At 33.0% G+C, this 23,959-nt stretch overlaps 2 protein-coding genes across 2 annotated transcripts; one reads left to right on the top strand and one right to left on the bottom strand.

The window, feature by feature from the left end:
* The first annotated feature begins 9,301 nt into the window (after positions 1–9,301).
* LOC140882506 (ethylene-responsive transcription factor RAP2-7-like) lies at positions 9,302–12,581 on the top strand. The gene is made up of 9 exons (XM_073288558.1): positions 9,302–10,034; positions 10,370–10,395; positions 10,499–10,529; positions 10,646–10,733; positions 10,815–10,960; positions 11,289–11,395; positions 11,512–11,642; positions 11,817–11,906; positions 12,123–12,581. The coding sequence occupies exons 1-9, from the start codon at positions 9,487–9,489 to the stop codon at positions 12,342–12,344; spliced, it is 1,389 nt and encodes a 462-aa protein (XP_073144659.1). The 5' UTR covers positions 9,302–9,486; the 3' UTR covers positions 12,345–12,581.
* Positions 12,582–12,972: 391 nt separating this feature from the next.
* Positions 12,973–15,854, bottom strand: LOC140883303 (glutathione S-transferase L3-like). Its single transcript, XM_073289722.1, has 9 exons — positions 15,592–15,854; positions 15,394–15,468; positions 15,091–15,151; positions 14,834–14,920; positions 14,570–14,668; positions 14,377–14,479; positions 14,141–14,217; positions 13,524–13,631; positions 12,973–13,202 (listed from the first exon to the last, which is right to left on the bottom strand). Exons 1-9 carry the CDS (start codon positions 15,759–15,761, stop codon positions 13,116–13,118), a joined length of 867 nt encoding a protein of 288 aa, XP_073145823.1. The 5' UTR covers positions 15,762–15,854; the 3' UTR covers positions 12,973–13,115.
* Positions 15,855–23,959: the final 8,105 nt, after the last annotated feature.

Raw genomic sequence — 23,959 nt, 5'->3', positions numbered from 1 at the left:
AAAAAGAGACTTTTTACTTTAAAATAATAATATTTCAATAAAATTTTAAAAAAATTTCATTAATATACTTTTTATTATTTAAAAAACAAAGTCATTATCGATTCAAACTCATCAATTATAAAGTAATTTTGTTGCTAACTATAGTAAACCCATGATTGTTCATTTTGAACCCCCTAAAAAGGAATGTGAGTGAGTGATTTTTTGGAAGGGGCGATCCATTCCATTCCCCCATCAATCAAATTTTTTAAAAATAAAAAATAAAAAAAATATTTGAATGGACATTTCAACCTTTTTCTCTTATTATTTAATAATATAATATCTCCTCAATTATTAATTCTTCCACAGCTGGCCCTTTTTGGGCAAGAATTGAATCGATGCAAACATATTGGACGGCTGAGATTCGCCCACAACTTTTCCCCAATTTTCCTTTTTGGGGAGATGTGATTTGATTGGCTGTTTTGTCTATGATTTGGTGTCTTTTGACAGGACATCTCGTCTGTCTCCATTAAGGTTTTTTCTTTTCTTCACTCATTTCCATTATTATTATTATTATTATTATTATTATTATTTTAATTTATTGTCCACTTGATTTTTGGTGGTCTTAGATTATTGCCATTTTCACAGTCCAATGACGGTAATGCCCCTTGGACTTTAATTGACATCATCTATTTTGTCCTTTTGTTATAAAGTCGTGAGATAACGAAATTGTTAAAAACTTCTTTTAACTTTTAATTCCTGGTGTTTTTAAATTTTGAGTATAAAAACTTCTGAAAACAAATAAGAATAATGGAGTGAATGCTCAAAATTTAAAAACATGAGGATATATATGCTCAAAATTTGAAAACATGAGAAGATAATATAATCATATATCATTTTTTTCACAGAGATTTTTTTAGCAATATCGTTATTTCACAAAAATTGTCTATGCAATTAACCCTATAAAGTGGACTTAGCCAACGCTCGGGATATAGACGATGCAATGACATAAATCACTTTCAATTGAGAAAAACGTGAATTTCATCCAAGAAAAACTCACTCTCTTTTAAAAAAAGATTAATAATAATGATAAAAAGTTGACTCGCATGAGGGTTGGATTATGTATCTATGTTAGATCCCCGGAGGATCTAGCTCATTAAAAAAAATGTTTAATGATGCTTTTAGTTGTAAATATATGTTATCTTAAAAGGCGGATTAAATTAAATTAATAGTGATACATCTTTAGATATTAGAGATTCAAATATGGAGTGAAAACAATTTTTTTCTTCTTTTGGATAAATTTAGAATTATTAAATAATTCATGTTATATATTGTACTCCGGAGGAGAACACAAATTTGATATTTCTGAAATAATAATAATAATAATAATAATAATAATAATAATAATAATAATAATGGGGAGATTACTACAACAATAAAAAAAATTAAAATAATGACTTCGTAGGTTTGGTGTCCCTATTAATTGGTGCACATTGGGAAGGTTTGAAAACTATAATAATTAATATATAGGGGTAGATTGAGTAAAAAGAAAAAAAAAATAGCATACTGATCCATCTATAAAATTTATTTGTTGAGATTTCAATGTGGGGATAGAAAAGGATTAATGCACTTTTTTTTTCTTAGTTCGACATGGTTTTATTCAACCTACCTTATGGGTATTACTTCAATGATAGATCTTATATTCTATGATTTAATTTGTCACGTCAATATTATCTCATTAATTACGCCTATGTATAGAGATATGAACCATCGGATGCATTATTTTGATATTACCCTTAAGGAAAATGCTACATATTCACATTGATTTACATATTGGGTTACACATTACACATGAAATTACAAAATTATCCCTCCAATTGATTTGAATAAAATCTTTCCAAAATACATTAAAGATATTTATGTAATTTCAAGCGCAACGTGTAACCCAACGTATAACTTTTCGTGTATACATTAGCATCACCCTACCCTTAATATAAGATCTCATTAACCGATGGGCATATATTCATTCATTTATTTATGGCCAATAAATATGCAAATGGAATTGGACTAGTCAACATGCAATAATGGATGGTTGATTATTCAACATTTTGTTAAGTATAAATGAACTATTTATTTATATTTATACTAATATAAATATAACAGTTACCATAAACGTATTCACTAGAATTATAAATAGCTTTTATTATCCAATAATAATCAATGCACTTGGTTCCTCAGTGTCCTTTTCAATTTAACTCATCTACTTCGGGTTCGTCTCCCATATAATCAAACTAACCGAATTAATTTTCAATTCGTCTCCCTCTACTTGTGATGTTACTAATAGTTTTTGAGTGATAAAACGGTGACGTGTTTTTGTGTGTGTCCGCACACGTATATGTCGTCTCCCTATCTACTTGTGATCTTACTAGTAGTTCTTGAGTGATAGAATAGTGACGTGTTTTTGTCCGCGCGCGCACACGTATATGACGTTTCTCTCTACTTTTGATGTTACTAATAGTTCTTAAGTGATAGAACGGTGACTGTGTTTTTGTGTACGCTTACACACGTGTGTATGTATATATTGCGAGAAAACAAAAGAAAAAACGAGAACCTAAGTTGTCCCACAACATAGGTACAAGAAAGAATCATTAAATTTACGAGCATGATGATTCATGGATGTCCTCTGATATCATGGAAGGGGCATCGAGGTAAACGTACCGTTTGCACGTGTTCATTTTTCCCTTGTATAAGGTTCCCCAAACATCGATGTTTGGGCTTGTATAGGAAATGTTATATTTTAGCCAACAACATTTAGGTTATCAACAATTTAAAATAATTATTGTTTGAGGGGTTACAATTACATGTCAAGCCAGGGGTACTTCGACCTTGCAGAGGAATATTACTCCTACATTTTTGAGATCGATGACTAAGATTTAAATATTCATTATTTTATGTGAGGCGCAAATGAAAATGTGAACTTCACATGAAAAAAAAAAAAGACAAATCTTGGCAATTGATCTTGTACGTTGAGGACATAGTTTTTTTTTTTTTTTTTTTTGACGGTAAGCACTCATAACTTTTATTAAGAATAATCGTCTGTGACAAATTTTACTAACCAAAAAAAAAATCGTCATTCACCCAAACAAAAGGTGAAGTGCAAGAAAAAGCAAAACGAGCTAAAACATGGGCCACTTTATTGGCTGAGAACATGAATGAGCTCTGAGATCACAGGGGTATTCAATCTATTATTAATATCTTTCACTAAAACCCCAACATATCCAAGATTCTCTTCATTGGTTGTAACTGCATGCATTGTCAAAAGGAAATCAGATACAACTTGAACATTCTAAAAACCTTTTCCATAAAACAAATTAACTCCTTTCCGAATTGCTAGAAGCTCCTCATGCACCACAGATCGAATTGCTAGTAACCCCTTAGTAGCTAGGATCGAATTATTCATCAAGCCACACATCATATGTCGTACGCTAATAGATTAATAGTTTAAAGAGTATATTTTTTGTGAAATAGTCATACGAATCTACTTTTCGTGAGAGGATTTGATTAGGTTCATATTTTGAGCTAGTGAAAACGAAAACGTAATGTTTTTAACATAAAAATTAATCTTTCTTATGGATTGTATAAACGTAATATTTTTGACATAAAAATTAATCTTTCTTATGGATTGGATCGGATCGAACATGATGTTCATCTCATAAAATTAAACGATAAGATAATCTCATAATAAATTTTTTTTTTAGTTTTAAAAGCACAAATGCCACATATATTATTTTAATTTTAACGAAACGATGGTAAGATATTTTTAAAATAAAATATGATCATATTTTAATAAACATACATGATACTATTTGTGAATAGTATTGTAAAAATATTATTTTAAGCGGATTTAAATTGATAATCGATGCATCATATCTTGTTCTCTTTCGAAATAATTAATGTGTGTGTAACAAGTGAATTGATTGGGCTGAAACGTAGGACCTTCCTATGACAACAATGTTTTTATAAGCATTCAAAGTGTGCATGATTTTAAATCATATATAATTTGGATTTTGCTAGAAGCCATAATACCATTTGGTCCCACCACATTTGCCTCTTCAATTCTTGGATGTGTACTATGTGAATTTCCTCACAAGTACAACGTATGCTTTATCTTGGTTACAATTTTGACAAAGAAAAAATCTAGGGTTTTGTGGTCACAACCACTTCTACTCAATTATATGAGTTCGAATATCACATTTTACACAAAAGTTTATGTTTTTGACTTCTTTGTGTGTGTTTTTGTTATTCCAATTAGATTCGCATTTAGTTTTTTAATTTTGACCAAGATAAACTGCTGAATATCCCGAATCGAGTACAAGTTGATGGAGCAGGTGAACGCTTAAGTTATGATTAGAAAGAAGTTCAAGTGCTCGAACCAACACCTCATTGGACGAGTCTGTCGTACATGGCTTGTCTATAGTGGCGGAGCCACGTTGATGGACATTTGGGCTTTATCCCGGGTGACCCGAAATTTTTATAAAATTTTGTATATAAAATTTTTGAATAATTTTGGTATTAGCCTGAGTAGCTCAATTCAAAATATTAAATGATTTGAGAGCGTAAAATTTTAGCTCGGGTAGACTAAAAATACTGGCTACGTTATTGTTTGCCTAGTGCAGTTTACCATACTAGAGTTTGCAGGTTATTATATTAGACTGGAGGTTTATCTAGTGATAAACACGTATCAAAAAATCATGATTGTGAGTTCATACATCATTTAAAAAAAATAAAAAGAAATAAACTACTCAACAACACATTTTCCTTTCTATTTTCTTGGTAAGAACTAGCTTAAAAAGGAAAAGTTTGTGCGTGTAAATTTATGTAATATATTGGCAAACGCCTCCCTGGAACATCCTACATGTCACAGTTAATTTGCAGAATGTTCTATTCCAAAGGATATATACCTTACTTGTGTATTGTGTTGTTTTCCTCGACAAGGATCGCCTTTAATTGGAATTAACAAGCGGTTAAGTTCATGTAAATTTCACCAGAAAATTATCAGATGATCATACGATGATGATTCACACCGCATAAACTTCTTTTATCTGGATATATAAACTCACTCACAATACATGAACACTTGATAAATTAATACTTTATACTTTCAAGTTTTATCTAAAAGACAAGACCCTGAAACATGAAAATATTGTTTATTTTTCTAGTATGTTGACTATGAGTTATATCAGTGTTATAAAAAGCCCATGAAAAAACTTTGATTCTGATAAGAACGTGAAAAAAAATTATTAAACTTTAATTGACCACATCAAGCATGAAAAAACGTAATCAATCGTGAGTTTTTCAAATAAAACTTTACGTAGCTCTTACGAGTTATGGTTAGTGCATTTTTTTTTTGTTTCCTTATAGTCTTTTACTAGTCAAGGGGATTCAATCTATATACTTTCAGTAGTTTAAGTAAGGGAAAGAGAGCCTGCTAGCTCAACTATTATAGTATAGTGTGTACCCGAAACGAGATCGGAGTAGGAAGAACATGCAATATTTATTATTTGATTCATATCCCGACATAAGAAGTCCAACGGTAGCATGGTTAGAAAAATAGATCCATAAAAAAACACCAATACCAAGATCAGCTAGAATAAGTCGATAGCTAAAAGGTCCTATAGTTAAGGTAGCTGGGTAGTTCCTGGGTTAAGGGTGTTAAGTCACTACTGAGCCCAAAACAAAGAGCTAAGCATCACCTTTTAACCTTACCTTATTAGGAAAGGGAGAGGAGACAAGTCTTATTGACTCAACTGTTAAACGTTTTAAAAGAGGATATCTGAAGTAAGAAAGTAAATGACCTGCCCTTCTGGCTGTCGACCTACGAGGTTTTTCTTAATATATTTAAGGTAGCTAGGAAGCTCTCGTAAACAAGGATGTTCTTCTCTAGCTATAGTGTGTTTCCGCTGAATTTTCTATTTTTTTTTAATTTATTCTATGAAATGTAACTTTTAAATTTTAAATATTATCTTTATGGTAATTTTTTTTTTATAAATTTATTCTTAAAAATTGTGTGTTTACTTGTTACTTAATATATCACTTGTAGGCTGTAGCAAAGTGAATAAGTGCAGTGTTGTGATCTCTGAGTAGAGAGCCCGAACGATAAGGAAACAGTATTTTAACTCGAATTATCAAATATATATAGATCGATTGATTTTATGTCATTGAAATTATAGTAAAAACTATACTCGCTCAAGCTTATAAAGATTTGACTTTACCGTTTTTTCACACTTCACATTTTGTAGCTTTTAAAACCTTGGTTTGTATTTCCTGTTGATTAATGGGACCATTTTGATTTGAATTCTTAGATTGCTCGTGTGTTTAAAAAGGGTTGGTTTGAGATTTGGAAAGAATTAAATAGGCAAAAAAATATGGGACCAAAATATTAAATCATTATAATTTTATAATTAAAAATAATTTAGAACTTGGGCAGTGGTCCTTCTCATATTCATTGGCTAATTCTCATTCTCTCATTTTTACGTAAGTATCTATACTCTGAAACGATATCGTAGATTTACAATTTTGAGTGGATTTATCTGTTATATCTATAGTAAAAAATAATATCTTTTGCATAAAAATAATACATTTTCATGTGTTTATCAATTAGAAGATATGTATCAAAAAATAATCATAAAACTGTGTTTTGTATTATTATTTTTGTTTTTTGATTTTTTTTAAGAATCAACAATCCCGTTTATAGTATGCTATTATGTGTTGTATACACTTGTACACCAATGATTTTTGCCGGGGTTGAGATATATTCCGTCCACATTCCACATTTCTGGTTGTTTCCACCAAATCAAAATTATACACGTGGCTTGAACGAATTAGAATTCATATAATATATTCTTTGACTTTTCCTTTTTTGGGTTGAAGTTGCAATTGAAATTGCACTCCATAATTTAAAATGATTTGTTGGCCAAAAAAAGTCTAAATAATTTAATACGGAAACATTATTACATTAATTGCATAATTAATGAAATATCAAATGTTTTTAATATATGTGACATTAATAATGCGAAGAATTTTCATATGTACTATTTCAACGACCATTATTATTATCAAGAGATTTTTTGAAAAAAAAATGATTTAGTAGAAGTAATTAAATTTATAAATTACAATGAAATTTAGAAAAATCAGAAGGGTGTACTTTTCAAAACAAAAGCGAAAAGCTGGAAAAAAAATGATTTAGTATAGAAATGATTAAAATTTATAGATTACAATGAAATTGAGAAAAATTATAAGGATATACTGTTTCAAAACAAAAGCAAAAAGCTGATTTTAAATGTTTGATAAATGATTATTCTATTATTAAATTTTTATCATAATCATTTTTTAAGAATTAGAATCACTATATTATCTGGTTTTCAGTTAAATTAATTAGAAGCTAATGTGAAGTTTAAGTTCAAGAAACATGTAAATCTGATTTTTAAGCCAAAACTCAATAACTATATTTTTTAGTGACTACAAACATTCCAAAAACAAAATTGAAAATCTAATTTCGATTTTTTGCCCGATACAATAACATCAAATTCTATCATCATTATTGATGCATATATAACTCACAAATCTGTCAATTAATTTATTTGACATTAATGCCTCTGAAAAAATTTCGAGTTCGAAACTCAATTATAATATATTAAACAAAAACACACATCTTAAAAAAAAAACAATAAAGATCCCTTCAAAAAATAAAATAAAATAAAATAAAGATTACATGAATATCATGTGCAAGCGCACTAAACATGGTATTCATACCATATTTCAACTGAAATAATGTTAAACCTTCTAAAAATAATAAAGGAATTTAGGTTTTTTTTTTTTTTTTGGAATTCAGGAATTTAGGTTAAAAAAAAAAAAAAAGAATTTAGAACTTCTTCGAGGGAAACGATGAGTTCATATATAGTATATGTTTTTCGATTTGATATTATATTGCTTGTATTATTTAAAAATCAATTTACTTTTTTTTTAAAAAAAAAGTATAATAGGAATACTAGTCAAATATATTTAGGAAAAACTGCAATTTTGGTCCAATATGTTTGTCATTTTGCGATTTCGACCCTCTATGTTTTCATATTTTAGTTTTAGTCCTGCATGTTTTGAATTTTGGCAATTTCAGTCCTTTTTCTTCGAAAATGCTTTCGTGGCACTGTACACGTCAGCTCCCCATCAGCACAGCATTGGTGTCACATCAGCGTCATGTCGGAAAAAGGACTAAAATGGCCAAAAAAATAAAGATAGCGGACTAAAACTGAAAACTGAAAATATAGAGGACCGAAATCGCAAACTGACAAACATACAGGATCAAAAAAGTAATTTTTCCATATATTTATTGTTCCAAAAAATTAGTATAGAGAATTTATCAAATAAATAATAATTTTAATTATGTAAATGTATGATGATAAATTAAAAGGATATATGACTAAACTTGATTGATATGATTTATAAATTTTTAATCTTTATAAATTGTTCCATAAATTTTATATACTGTAAAATTTTATATTAAAAATAATATGTGAAGATGTCCCATTAGTTTAATTGAAAATAACTTGTTAACTTTCAAACTATTTATTCCATAAAATAATCTCTTAGAAAAACAGTCAAAACACTCGGTTCTCATTCCATTTTTGCTTGCTCCTTTTCTTTATCCATTAAAGTGGAAGCAAGCAAGTGGAATGGGGAACATACGCAACTTGAACTATATATATATATATACACACACATTCCTATGAAACCGCAAGATGAAACCATCTTGCGGGTCGAGTTTATTTTGTGAATTTTTTTTTAAATTACCATTTTCATGAAAAAATATTATTTTTTAATATCAAATATTATTTTTCACTATAAATATTAATTGTATCAACCCATATCATGGATATAAATCGACAAGACAATGATACAACTCATGATACAACTTATAGCTCTCAATGAGTTGTTTAAGTTGATGGAGTAAATAACATGTAGTCAGGTGTTCGATTTATCATTCCAATATTCTCGACCTATACTAACTAACGTGATTTGCAAATTACTACATTAGCCCAAAGATTTACTTAGTACATATCGAAAAATAGTCATTATATTTTCTCACGTCATTAAAAAAAAAACTTTTGAACATATCCAACTTTAACTCTATACATATTTTTAATTAACAGAAAACGAAGAAAAAAAAAGCAGTTATTTTATTATAATTATATATATATATATTGTATTGTACGTATAGTTTGTTATACGGTTTGTATGTGTGTGTGACTGTGGTGTACACATTATCAATGCCATCTTCTTCTTCTTACTCACTTTCTCTCACTGCATATACACACACCTTCCTCTGTATGTATACATCCATAACAATATCAACGCACTTCTCTCTCTGATTCTTGAATTTGGTTAACACCTATATGCACGTACGCCAACTTCTCTATCTCTTTTCTCTTTGCTTTTCGCGCTCTGGGGAGAGAAATGTTGGATCTGAATCTTGTTGCGGCGTCGTTCCCGGTGGATTCCTTCGTCTACGGGGATGATTTTCACCTCCAGAAGACTGCGGCCGGAGACGGGGATTCTGTGACGTCCACGACAACCTCCACAACCAACAATGCGGCGGCGGATGATCGTGAGGATTCCAACAGCTCTAGCCGCCGGAATACGTTCCTGTCCACGCTCAATTTCTCTATACTCAACGGAAGCGTTGTGGAAATCGGAGACGACGTGGATTACAATGGGTTTGTTGATAAACACGAGCTGCAGCTCTTCCCGGGTGAGACGGAGTCATTGGCTGGTTTGGCTTCTCCTCCGGCGTCTTCCAGGTCCAAGTGTTGGTTGAATTTATCGCTGCCGGAGGTTTCAGTCGTAGGAAGGCCGGAATTGGGGACTTACAAGGCGCAGGTGCCGGTGAATCGTCTGCAGCAGCCACCGGTGAAGAAGAGTAGGCGTGGGCCACGCTCTCGTAGCTCCCAGTATCGAGGGGTTACCTTCTATCGGAGGACTGGAAGATGGGAATCTCATATCTGGTTCGTCTATGCATACATACATCTTACAAACAACAGTGCATGCATGTATGTCAGTATGTGGTGTGGGAGATTATATGATTATCGGATGCCTTTAATGTCTTGAATTTTATACAGTTGTACGCCATGCTTCACAGCTTGTACCGTGGTCATTTTATCAATTGTTCAATCTTGTGACAATGGGTTTTTTTCTATTGATTCTTTAGTGTTTACAGATTACTTTGTGGATTGATTTTGAGTGCGTTATACTATTTCATGATTTGGGTGATAGGTGAATATCAGGAGTTTATAGGGTTATCTTGTTTCTTGATTTTAACCGAATTTTGTGTTCGTGGCAGGGATTGCGGCAAACAAGTTTATTTGGGTAAGAAAATGAACAATATATCTTACCTGTTTCTTGTTTTTATAAAATCGTTGTTTATCGAGGGTTTACTCAGAATTGATCCAACAGAGTTTCCTAATTTCAGGTGGATTCGACACAGCCCATGTCGCAGCTAGGTAAGACTTTTGACTTGCGAGTATTATAATGGATCATCTCGTAATTTTGAGCTATTCTTGATAAAACTTGTATTTCTTGGATCTTTGTTTGATAAAATATGTTCATCATTTTTCAGAGCATACGATCGGGCGGCGATCAAGTTTCGTGGAGTTGATGCTGACATAAATTTCAGTATCAGTGACTATGAAGAGGACTTGAAACAGGTTCGCAGTGATACATAGGTTTTTCCCAATAGTAGACGTTTTCTTTTTTGGTTGTAGAAACTTTAATAATGTCATCTGCAGACGAAGAACTTGACCAAAGAAGAATTTGTTCATATTCTTCGTCGGCAAAGTGCTGGGTTCTCTCGAGGAAGCTCAAAGTACAGAGGAGTAACCCTACATGCATGTGGTCGGTGGGAAGCAAGAGTGGGTCAATTCCTAGGGAATAAGTAAGGTTACGATTTAATTTTCGTGTTTTTTTTGGGTCATTCTTTTCTGATTGATCTATGAAGTTTAAGGTAGTTGCTAAATGGAGAAATGGCAACACACTCCCTTTCTAGATAGGATTGTGATGGTTTATTGCAGGTATATAAGTATCTTGGGTTCTTTGATAACAAGTAGAAGCTGCAAGTTGGTTGCGAAAACAAATTCATTCTTGTTTCTGTACCTTTTGATTATCACTTATTTAGGATCATGAATTCATTCTGCTTAGACGTACCATCTAGACCACCTTTTTTTTCCTATCATTCGGGGCTCATCCAACAAACTTTCATTCAGGGCTTATGATAATAAAACAGCCAGCAAATGTAATGGGAGTGAAGCAGTCATCAACTCTGAGCCTAGCATATATGAGAGAGAGATGAGTATGAGTTCCAGAGATGGAGGTAGAAGTCCAATCCCTGTTCCTAACTTCCATCCTTTTCGCTGGTTGGCTGTTTCTTGTACAAACCCAATTGTTTCATACATCTGATTCTGTACGGGTGTGAAATCGTGGATGCAGGTAGTGGCAGCAGTCTTGATCTCAATCTTGGGATATCTTTGGCTACTGTTAGTCCAAAGGCTCATGAAGCTACCGGAAATCTGCAGTTGCCATGTGCATCTTGTGAAATGCCTGATGGGAAAATCATAAAGGTGCCCGTCTCTTCATGAGCTTACTTTAAATATTTTACTAAGAAGTTTCCATGTTCAGCACCATTCTCCTCGCACAGTTCATCTCCATACGCACATCTAATGTCAATGGTTGACATGCCGACAAAGATCTTATATTTCGTATCAAGATTGCTGATATTTTCTGCACAATCACAGGTTGAGAACTCCTCTGCCGTTCTCCATGGGCTAGAAATGGCCACCAAGTATCCTCACATGTTGACTGGCGGATTCGCGACAAGCAACAAGGTCATTATTCCTTTTGCATTTGTTATCAACTACATATTGCAAAGAATGTGTACTGCCTCTGCAAAACAATATAATGATATATACCTTCCTGCTTAGAAAGAAAGCAGGATGTTTCATCTTCTTGGAAGAATAATACATTAAAGAGTTTCAAACATCAAAGTTTCTCAGTGATTATAGTTTCTTATCATCTGACAATGACAAATTACAAATCTATAGGAACGAGGAATGGTAACAAACACTGAAGCAAACCCTTTCCCTGGATTCCACAACTGGCCCTGGAAAATGCAAAGCCACGGCATGGTCAATCCCGTCCCTCTTTTATCTTCTGCAGCATCATCAGGATTCTCTACCAGTACTACCATCCCCTACCCGAATTCCCTTCTGCCTCCAACATCCCGAGGCAAATTTCCCACGACTACTTTCCAAGCCCTTCAATGACACACAACCATGGCAAGAAATATCACTGCTGCAAATGCAGCAGCCTCACCTCTTAATTAGAGGTTTCTGCTTAGTTCTTCGTACAACTGATTCAATAAGAGATTGAACGTTCATGTGATGTACAGATTGACATAATAGCTAGCAAGTATACTTGACATTGCCATTATTGGGTATACTTGTGCAATTTTTTCCTCAATATATAATATGTGGAGTAGATGTTCTGCTACACCAAGTTATATGATGATAACAAGTTTACCACTAATATATTATAATTCTAACAAAAAAAACTAATTTTAACTAAGAAATTTAAGATGGGAGGTGTTACAAAAGTGCGCGTACGTATAATGGTATATTCTTCCCCCATCGAATTATATTCACATTTCCCATCCACCTATAATCAAGTGTGTGTGATTTTACATTTCCTTGATATTTTACGCACACTAAGGACCGATCCATGAGTTAGTTATTGGTCGAAATATTTATTTTTGTTTTTTCTTTCTTTCTAATATTTAGAGTCTACAACACTTCTCCAAGTTTCAAGTTATCCAATCCATCCACATCACATTGTTACACATTTTCACAAGTAAATATGAGTTATTATTTCCATAATTCATTCAAAAAAAAAAAATCAAATTAAATGAACGAGTCCAATATGGTTTCAACTTCGAGTCGTTTTGCTCACAATGTAGACTGCACAAACAACATACAAGAAAAACGGGTCCTCGTTCAATGAGAACACTATTTGGTCCCTGGTGGGAAGAACAATGAAACTTATACCAAGAAACGCTTTTTGTAGCTCTCTACGTGCTCCTTGGGGTCGCGTTGAGTTTGCCTGTATGCCTCAATCTTGTTCATCTCCTGCGCATAAAAGATGTGCTATACGATGTAAAGAATTGATCTTATTCACCATCTTCAAACGAAAAATCAAATTTTATTTTCTATGTGATCTTTAAATAGAGATTGCAAAATTCAACAGTGTCCAATTTCACAGCTCTAACTTAACATTGAGTCAACAAAATTTCCAGAAAGATATTTCAATCATTTCAGCGCATTTTGATTCCCCCAGTACATTGTATACATGAATATATGTCGTAACTGTGACATAAACCTTGACGAGAAATAAAAGAATTTCTCCAGGTTTTCCATATGTATTAAGGCAAAAAGTTCTTGTTGTAGTACCTCAATCCATACACCAAGTTTTGGTCTGCTGTCAGTTATGTCAAAATTCTTTACTTCTAACAAAAATGGCTGAAATCTTTCGATGAAAGGAGCGTAAGCTATATCCACCTGACGTGAATCAGTAACGTAAAAATTAACAGACTAGATATTAGAAACAGGTGTAAGAGAAAAAGTCCAACAACAAGAAAACAGAGAAACCGTCATGCTAAAGAAATCATAGAATAGAAGTCTTCTGAATGAGCTAAAACTTATCTATGTTTTTGCAACATTAACTGTAATACTCGATGAGACGTTTTTCAGACTACGCATGAGATTATTGCAAAATTAAAATCAATAAAATCCAAAATGGTATTCTAAAAATAATGGAAATGCGGCACCTATTTTCTTCTGTTCATTGCACCAAAAATTTGAAACTCTTATGGCGCTATAAAATGAGACGGAACAAATACATGGTCAATTTTCTAATAAATTCAGAATAATATTTCAACAAATGAAAACTCTAATTTGGAGGCAATTTCATGCATAGCTCGTAAAAGGCATTTGTGCTCTCTCCGGAAAAAATTTCAACTTTGATACGTACAAAAAGTAGTTAGAATGATTGCACAACAATGACTTACCAAACTGAACTGGCCTAGGAAAAAAGGTCCATCAGTGAATCTGGAAAGAGCAGTCTCAATGTCATCAAAAGCAGCATCTACGTACAAATATAACCAGGCGAAGATGGAACATAGCATTAGGATGCCAAGTGAGTTCAATGGAAAAGGAAGCGACAAACCATTTCTTGATCAGCAATCATACACATGATTTTAATCGTATTCACAAAATCTCTTATGAGCAAAAGAATGAAATTTACCAGATTCGTTCATTTCGTCGGCCTTTAAAGAAGTAATAATGGCTTTGTAGAAAGAGTCGGTGAAGGAAAGCAATTCCTCAGCAAACTCTCTCTTTGCAGGATCCTACATTGTTTAATTGGTTCCGGAAAATGAATTAGGAAGCGCTGGATTTGCACTAAATGGCATAAAATTTTCACATGATTTTATACGTACACTGGGAAAAAGTGAAGGGCCTTCGAAGTTACTATCAATATATCGTATCAAGTCGAGACTCTCTCCCTTAACTTGGTTATTGTGTTCTAGAGCAGGCACCTGAAAAATTTGTGTGTAACATTAGAAGAACAGCAAATGGAAAATAGAGAAAATAATTTGATGTATTGAAATTTGCAAGCGAGAACACGATGTTTTCAGAAATTAAAAATTACATTAAATTGATGATATTTGTATAAAACTGCTGATTCTTCAAATATTTTGCACCTTATTTTCATGGTACACTTTCTCCTTGTACCAAGATGGCCTATTCTTCAGATCAATGGGGACCAATTTTATCCTATCCTGCAATCCCTGTTCACAAAAGAAACACCAACAAAAATGTTACAGATAGTTAATCGAGACTTGATTCGGATATCAGGAACAAAAGCAAACACTACATATGCATCAAACATAAGCAATCAAGTATTGATCAAGTGAATCAGATTCCAAACTAAAATGAGTTATCAGAATTGTAAAACAACCTTATAATTCCGAGCAATCCACGTGCGTTGAGCGTACGGGCATGAGTAAGATATGTACAGCCTAAAATGAAGAAGATTATCACAAATTACAATTATTAAATCCTCAAGTGTATGTTTGCATCACTGATGCCAAATAAATTCTAAACAAAATCGAAATTCCGGGTCGAACCCATAAATGTTGATCACAGGCCACTGACATAAAATTTTTAGCTTTTATGCATTTCCATCCCATTAAAAAAAAACCATTTGACGATAAGAAAATCCCAACATTGCAAGTTACAATCAACATAAAAGGTTACTAACTTGGGAATTCCATCGAAAATGGCCGGAGGATCTGAAGAGGAATCAAGAGCAGGTGGAAGGACCTCCTTCACACTTCTGCCACCAAAAGTAGGGAGCTTTAAAATCAACGATAATGAAATCCATTTCTTGGAGACTATAATCAGCACAATTCATCACCTATTTTTCAAGATTATTAAAATGCCACAAAAAGGTAATTACCCAGAAGCCGTTGCTGATTGTGATACTGCAATTTTGCTTTTCCCAACGGAACTGCGGAAAATTCTTGGGTTCTTGAAGAACAAGGATGGGAAGTGGAAACCAAGATCACTACAATTATGGCTACGAGTGTAATAGCGTTGATGGCTTAAGTTGAAACTGAAAGTGGCCATTTTTCACGCAATTTAGATGATGGGGAAGCTCAATCCAAGCTCCAAAGTTAGTGTATACGCGCGGAAGAAAATGCCTACAATTCATTTAGTATCAGTCCACCAGACCACCACAATCAAATTCCAAGTACATCAAAAAATATCTCCAAAAATAAAATAATAATAATTATTATTGGAAATTATATATTAAAATTAGATTGAAAATTATTGTGATGGTGATATGATGATATTTTAATTTTTGATTATGTAATGAATGACATATTTATTTTTGGACATTTCTCAATTAAGGATCTATAAATAGACCTCAACATTTGTGAAGAAATTACACAAGTTTAGAGAAAAGATTTTATAAGTGTTTGGTTTTATATATATTTTGAGTTTTAGAGTTTTTAGTTTTTACCATAAATTTTTACTTTTCACAACACGTTATCGGCACACGATCGCTCGAAGGTTCTCTATAATTTCCGACGCTCCAAAACACAAAGAGAGACAAAAATATTTAACAAGTAAGTATATTTATTTTATTGTTTATTTATTTGTTGTGTATATATTTAATATATAATATCATGTTATTATCATACATGATAAAAAAAAATAAGTTTTTTTAAAAAACTTGTTATAAATCCTGGAAGGATGTTAAGACGACATCCCACACTCCCAGTAAAGGATACGATAAGTATAAAAACCTCTAAGGTTTTTAAATAATAACGTGATATGATTATACATTACTGCTTATATAATTTTATTGTCTAATTATATTTGTATAATTTCATGTTATTATATAAGAGGCTGTCTATGACACTGACCTTATAATAATGTGATATATATTTATTATGTATATATACTAACTATATCAATATATAATTTCATGTTATTATATAAGAGGTTGTCTAGGACACTGGCCTTATAATAACGTGATATGATATATATTTTATTGCGTATATTTAATTATGATTATCATTATATGCATCACATGATTATCACGAATTTTTATTCAACACATACTCGATTTTTTCTTACCCCAAACGGTAACAAACGGCTAGTTTTTGCCCTATAAATATGTTCACTCAAACTCATTTTCAATCACACCAAATTCACTCTTTCTCTCAAAATAATTTCTCCTCGATTTTTCGAAGATGAAGATGATGGCATTTATAAGGCTATTTTTCATAACGACTATGATCATCATGCTCACGAGTCTTGTACTCACCAGTGATTTTCCACCACATACTTTTTTTCTATTTGTACACGCACTTATAATCTTCGTTATTCCATTATTTTGTATTGTCGTACTAATAAAAATTAACTAATAAAATGCATTTTTATTTTTCTAGTACCACCATGTCAAATTTGGCAAAGATTGAATTTGTTGTGCTCGATATCACTGGAAAGAATTATATGTCATGGACTCTTGATGTAGAGATGAATCTTGAGTCATTGGGTCTAAGTGATACCATCAAAGAAAATAATATATCATCCTCACAAGAAAATGCAAAGTCTATGATTTTCTTACGTAGACATCTTGATGAAGGATTGAAATGTGAGTATTGATAAGTACCTTTTGTATGCATTAGTTCGTGATTTTTTTATGTTTATTTTGTGTGCATTTATATTGTTTTATGTGCTTTTATGTGTTTTAGTACATGTGTGTGTATTTCACTCCTCGGGTGTTAATTTTGTAGGAAAATAAATTTGTGAAACATTAATTACGGAGCAGCCTTGGTCAAAAATTTAAATTTAATTTTATAGAGCACCAAATCCAATCTTTACCGTTCAAAATGAAGTTCCAGATGTTTTGAAGCTGCTGTCCAAATTTCAGCTTGATCCGATGGCTAGAACTGAAGTAATGAATTTTTCAAGAAAACTGCGCGCAGGAAAGGATGTATGAACGGATAAGGGTCCGTGCAACATCGTAAAAAAATCGGCGTTTTCAGTTTAATGCACGGACCCTTATCCAGGGTCCGTGCATGTCGCAGAATCAGAAAAAATAGAATTATTGGGAATTAAAACTTTCAAGTTTTCGGGCTTTATTTCTTGGGTTTTCAAAGACATATAAATAGGAGATTGTCAGACGTGAAAGGGGGTTCGAATCGCATAAGATAGACGGCGGCTAGGAGGCTTGGAGATTGAAGAACGCTTCATTCGAGTTTTTTTTCCTTTCTTTTTTAGATTAATAAACTTTTGTTGAATATTATTTTCGTTTATTGATTAGTTTTTCTTCAACCAAGACCGCGAGATTGGGCCAGACAGTTTTATGTTGAATATTTGGATGTTTATTTAGGATTTTTGGATTTTTGTTAATATTATTGATTGTTGGATTTAAATTCTGTCTTGTGAATAACCTGATCAACTATTTACTTGCTTGTTAATTGATTCCAAGTCGACAGAGGAGGAATTGATTTCGATCACTCCAATAATTGACATATGGTTAAACCGACTAGAAATAATATTCGGTTTCAGTATGCGGCTTTAGGTGAAAACTGAATTATCACAAATATTGAATGCATTCATGTTTGATTAGAATTATGAAAATTAATCTGTCATAACTTGAATAGGTTTAACATGTTCTATAAATAGACTGTTAAACAAGATAGGATAATTCACCGTGATTTATGATTAAATCTGGATCCTGGATTTGCCACTTGTTTGCATGATTTGTTTGGTACCTTCGTGTGTCTTGGTTGTCTCTATTTAATTGAATTTATTCTTCTTCTAGTTTAATTCTTATTTTATTTTAGTAATTAAATTTTAGTTAATTCTTAGCACTTGTTTTATTATTTTGTCTAGATTAAGTAAAATAATTAATTCTTGAGAATTGACAACAGTTCCTGTGGGATCAATACTTGGACTCTCTGTCCACTTTACTATTACTTGATTTAGTGCACTTGCTAGTAAACACCAAATTTGGCGGTCAAGTTTTTGGCGCCGTTGCCGAGGACTGTTCAGTTAATATTAGGATAGATTATTTGCTTGAGACTAGACATTTTTTTTCTTGCATTTTTTTTATTTTTAATTATTAATTATTTTTTTTCTTACTTGTGAGGTACTTGGAGATGGATCATCGACAGATGTTCACAAGGTTTGGCCAACAATACTCGGAGCCCTTCTATGCTGCTTGGGGGAGATTCAATGATTTGGCTAACAGGTTTAGAGGTCATGATTTTTCGAACTACACTTTAGTTCAAATTTTTTATGGTGGTTTGGATGAGCTAACAAGACGTTGGGTAGATTATGGAGCTTTGGCCACTGGCAGTCACTTGTTCAGCAGAGATGAAAACAATGCGATACACTTGTTAAATGATATGACAGATTTCGACTACCATTGGCATTGTGATCCTTCACTGCAGGGTTGGAGTCACCAATATCCTCCAGATATCGACTCTAAATTTTTTTCGAACCAACCACCGGAGCGTCAAGAAGAGTGTGTAGGGTATTTTGAGGATCATGTGGCTCAGTTGGAGAATCTTTTGCGGCAACAGACAGAGACAAATCAATTCTTAGAAAGTCGTATCAAGTCTTGGGGTCTTTTGGATGAACAGATTGCGCTTCTTAGAGAACCAAATTTGGAGATCTTCCAAGAGAGTGAAGTAACTGAGCCAGCGCATGAAGAAATAATTTTTGAGGAATTTTCTTGTGAAGAAGAGCCAATAGTGGACTTGGAGGAGGAAGAAACATACAAGGCTACATATTTTACCTCGTCAATGGTCGTTCCATGTACACCGTTAAAAGATTCTTTCTTGCCATTGACGCCACCTCTAGCATATTCCATCCTCTATGAGCTTCAGCCTAGATTCGGAGTCTCATTCCAAAAGAAAAATTTCAGACCAAGTGTTGTTGGACCGACGAGCTTACAAAGTATATATCACGCCAAGCTTGAGGGCGAAGAAAATCAAGACCCATACGTAGAGTCGTATGATTCTTACTATGGGCGGCAGCCGCTCTTTGATGGTGGCTTCTGCATAGTCGGGCTATAGACTATAAATTTAGCGCTGACTGGGAGGCAACCCAGTGTTTTTGTTTTTGCTTTTTATTTTGTTTTTGTTTTGTTTTTATTTGATTTTTGTTTCTTTTCCATGCCAGTTTGCCGTGCCCGCCGATAAATCTAGACTGTTGATATCGTCCCAGCGGATACTGTCAAGAAGAAAGAGGATGAATCAAAAACCAGTGGAGTGTTATTTTTGTTTTCATTGTGTTTTTGTTTGTCTTGCATTCTGTTTATTGTTCTGGAGCATTGAGGGCAATGCTTTGGATAAGTATGGGGGGTAGATTAGTTATTGCATTATTATCTATGTCTTTGTGTTGCATCTATCATGTTTCGTGTTTGTTTTCATGTTGTTTGTTTTTGTTCGTTTGTGTTGTCTTGCATGAGTTGGATGAGTCATAATAGTCAATGATGATGAAGTTTATTTGAAAAAAAAATGGTTTTTTGAAAATTTTTGCTCTTGACTGGACATGAGAAACTGTAGGTTGAACCGTGAATATTTTTAAGCACTAATGTTAGACCAGTGAATTGTAGCGAAAGATTTGATGAAGTTTCTGTCTGTTTGACCATTGCACGACAATAGGTGGTTTGTGGATCTTAATTGTGTTCTATGAATTTTGATGAGGCTCTAGTAAGACACTTATGATCTTGGGCGCACCTAGAAAAAAAAAATTATTCAATTTCATCCGGGCCTTGAAAGGATTAAAATCCTATAAAAAATTAAATTTAAGGCTAAGTATGGGGGTTCAATGGGATTGATGCTCCATCCGTGCTATAGACGAGAGGATTAGAAAGAAAAAATAGAATGATTTTTCGTATCCTAGCAAGTTATAGCTAAGTCAGCGGGTAATTATTGGGGCTAAAGCAATACCGGGTGCAAAATCCGGAGGTACGTAATTAATCTCAAGAAAGTACATGTTTTTGTTTGGGATTGTTGAGATGATGGAGTACTGGATTATGATACTTGCATTGAATTGTCATAGGTCGCTAAGCATTCTTAGGACATATTCTTTTGAAGTTGCATGAAGTTGGAATGACATGACACATACACACGTTTACGTTAAACTGATAGTGTATTGTGAACAATCAGAAGTTGTTGTGGTTTTTAGTTGATTGAAGTTGGAACTTATCGGAGGCTATGTTGTTCATGATTCATTCTTGCTTATGTTTTTGTTTGCATATTGTTTTTGCATGTCTTGCTCGAGGGCGAGCAAGAGTTAAGTATGGGGGTGTTGATAAGTATATTTTGTATGCATTAGTTCGTGATTTTTTTATGTTTATTTTGTGTGCATTTATATTGTTTTATGTGCTTTTATGTGTTTTAGTACATGTGTGTGTATTTCACTCCTCGTGTGTTAATTTTGTAGGAAAATAGATTTGTGAAGCATTAATTACGGAGCAGCCTTGGTCAAAAAATCAAATTTAATTTTATAGAGCTCGAAATCCAATTTTTATCGTTCAAAATGAAGTTTCAGATGTTTTGAAGCTGCTGTCCAAATTTCAGCTCGATCCGATGGCTAGAACTGAAGTAATGAATTTTTCAAGAAAACTGCGCGCAGGAAAGGATGTATGAACGGACCCCGTGCATGGGTCCGGATAAGGGTCCGTGCAACCTCGTAAAAAAATCGGCGTTTTCAGTTTAATGCACGGACCTAGACACGGACCCTTACCCAGGGTCCGTGCATGTCACAGAATCAAAAAAAAAATAGAATTTTTGGGAATTAAAACTTTCAAGTTTCCGGGCTTTATTTTTTGGGCTTTCAAAGACATATAAATAGGAGATTGTCAGACGTGAAAGGGGGTTCGAATCACATCAGATAGACGGCGGCTAGGAGGCTTGGAGATTGAAGAACGCTTCATTCGAGTTTTTCTTCTTTAGATTAATAAACTTTTGTTGAATATTATTTTCGTTTATTGATTAGTTTTTTTTCAACCAAGACCGCGAGATTGGGCCAGACAGTTTTATGTTGAATATTTGGATGTTTATTTAGGATTTTTGGATTTTTGTTAATATTATTGATTGTTGGATTTAAATTCTGTTTTGTGAATAACCTGATCAACTATTTACTTGCTTGTTAATTGATTCCAAGTTGACAGAGGAGGAATTGATTTCGATCACTCCAATAATTGACATGTGGTTAAACCGACTAGAAATAGTATTCGGTTTCAGTATGCGGCTTTAGGTGAAAACTGAATTATCATAAATATTGAATGCATTCATGTTTGATTGGAATTATGAAAATTAATCCGTCATAACTTGAATAGGCTTAACATTTTCTAGAAATAGACTGTTAAACAAGATAGGATAATTCGCCGTGATTTAAGATTAAATCTGGATCCTGGATTTGCCACTTGTTTGCATGATTTGTTTGGTACCTTCGTGTGTCTTGGTTGTCTCTATTTAATTGAATTTATTCTTCTTCTAGTTTAATTCTTATTTTATTTTAGTAATTAAATTTTAGTTAATTCTTAGCACTTGTTTTATTATTTTGTCTAGATTAGGTAAAATAATTAATTCTTGAGAATTGACAACAGTCCCTGTGAGATCGATACTTGGACTCTTTGTCCACTTTACTATTACTTGACCTAGTGCAGTTGCTAGTTGATATCGAATTAAGCGGTCAAGTATATCACAGAAAAAGACCCAATGATTTTATGGAAAGGGCTGAAAGAAAGATTTGAGCATATAAGGGAAGTTATACTCCCGACCGCCCGTAATGAATGGAATACGTTGAGATTCCAAGACTTTAAAAAAGTCAGTGATTACAATTCTGCGATGTATCGAATAGTCTCGCAATTAAAATTTTGTGGGCATGTTGTTACTGAGATGGAAATGCTTGAAAAAACATTTTCCATATTCCACGCATCAAATATAACTCTACAACAACTGTATAGAGTGCGTGGATTTTCAAGATATTATGAACTCATTGCATGTCTTCTTGTGGCGGAAAAGAACAACGAATTGTTAGTAAGAAATCATCAATCCCGACCCACTGGTTCAACGACATTTCCAGAAGAAAATGTCGTAATTAAAAATGAAAACCAAAATCAAAGGCATAGACAATATTTTGGTCGTGGACGAGGTCGAGAAAGTGGGCGTGGACGTGGACGTAAAAATTATCGCGGTCGTGGTCGTGGCCGTGGATATGAAAATAATCGAGATAGTTATTTCAATAACTCATCTCAAAAGAACGTCACGAACCACCCACCAAAAAGGCAGCATGAAAATACGAGTGAAAATGAAAATCACTCAAAAAATCTGAGAGTGTTTGTTATAGATGTGACACTCCAGGACATTGGTCACATATTTGTCGAACCCCTGAACACCTATGTAAGCTCTATAAAGAATCGACAAAGGGGAAAGGAAAAGAGACCAATTTTATTGAAAATAGTTACCATTTAATTGGTTCAACTAGTTTCAATGCTGCAGATTTTTTGAATGATTTCGAAGACATTGATTAAAAGATTGGTGGGACTAGATTTGTATTTTTCATGCATTCTTGTATTATAAAGCATGTTATATTTTGCATTTGTATTGTACTTGATTTTTTTATTGCATTTTTTTGTGAAGTTTGATATGAAAAATGCTATGAGAAAACATGGAAATAATATCATGAAAATTTACATACCGGATAGTGGTACAACGCACACTATTCTACGAGATGAAAAATATTTCATGGAAATAAAACCAACAAAAACAATGGTGAATACCATATAAGGTCCTGTAGACTTGATTGAAGGTTGTGGTAAAGCACAATTTTTGTTACCAAATGGTACAAAATTTCGGATAAATGATGCTTTATATTCACCACAATCGAAAAGAAATTTGTTAAGTTTTATACTGAGACGATAACTAATGGAAATAAGAAATATATGTATCTTACCACATATAAATCAGAAAAAAAATATGTGGTTGAAAAATTATCAATGCTCCCTACTGGATTGCATTATACACATATAAGATCAATCGAATCAAATATGGTGGTTAATAATTATTCAATATTAACCAATTGACATGATCGATTGAGACATCCTGGTTCAATAATGATGCAAAAAATTATTGAAAATACACATGGTCATCCATTGAAAGACCAGGAGATCTTTCAGAATAATAAGTTTCAATGTAAAGCATGTTCTCTTGGAAAACTTATTATAAGACCATCACCAGCTAAAATTCAAACAGAATCACTCATATTTCTTGAACGTATTCAGGGTGATA

Source organism: Henckelia pumila, chromosome 2, assembly GCF_033568475.1.
Source record: "Henckelia pumila isolate YLH828 chromosome 2, ASM3356847v2, whole genome shotgun sequence".
NCBI lineage: Eukaryota > Viridiplantae > Streptophyta > Magnoliopsida > Lamiales > Gesneriaceae > Henckelia > Henckelia pumila.
This window is presented reverse-complemented; position numbering and strand designations above follow the sequence as displayed.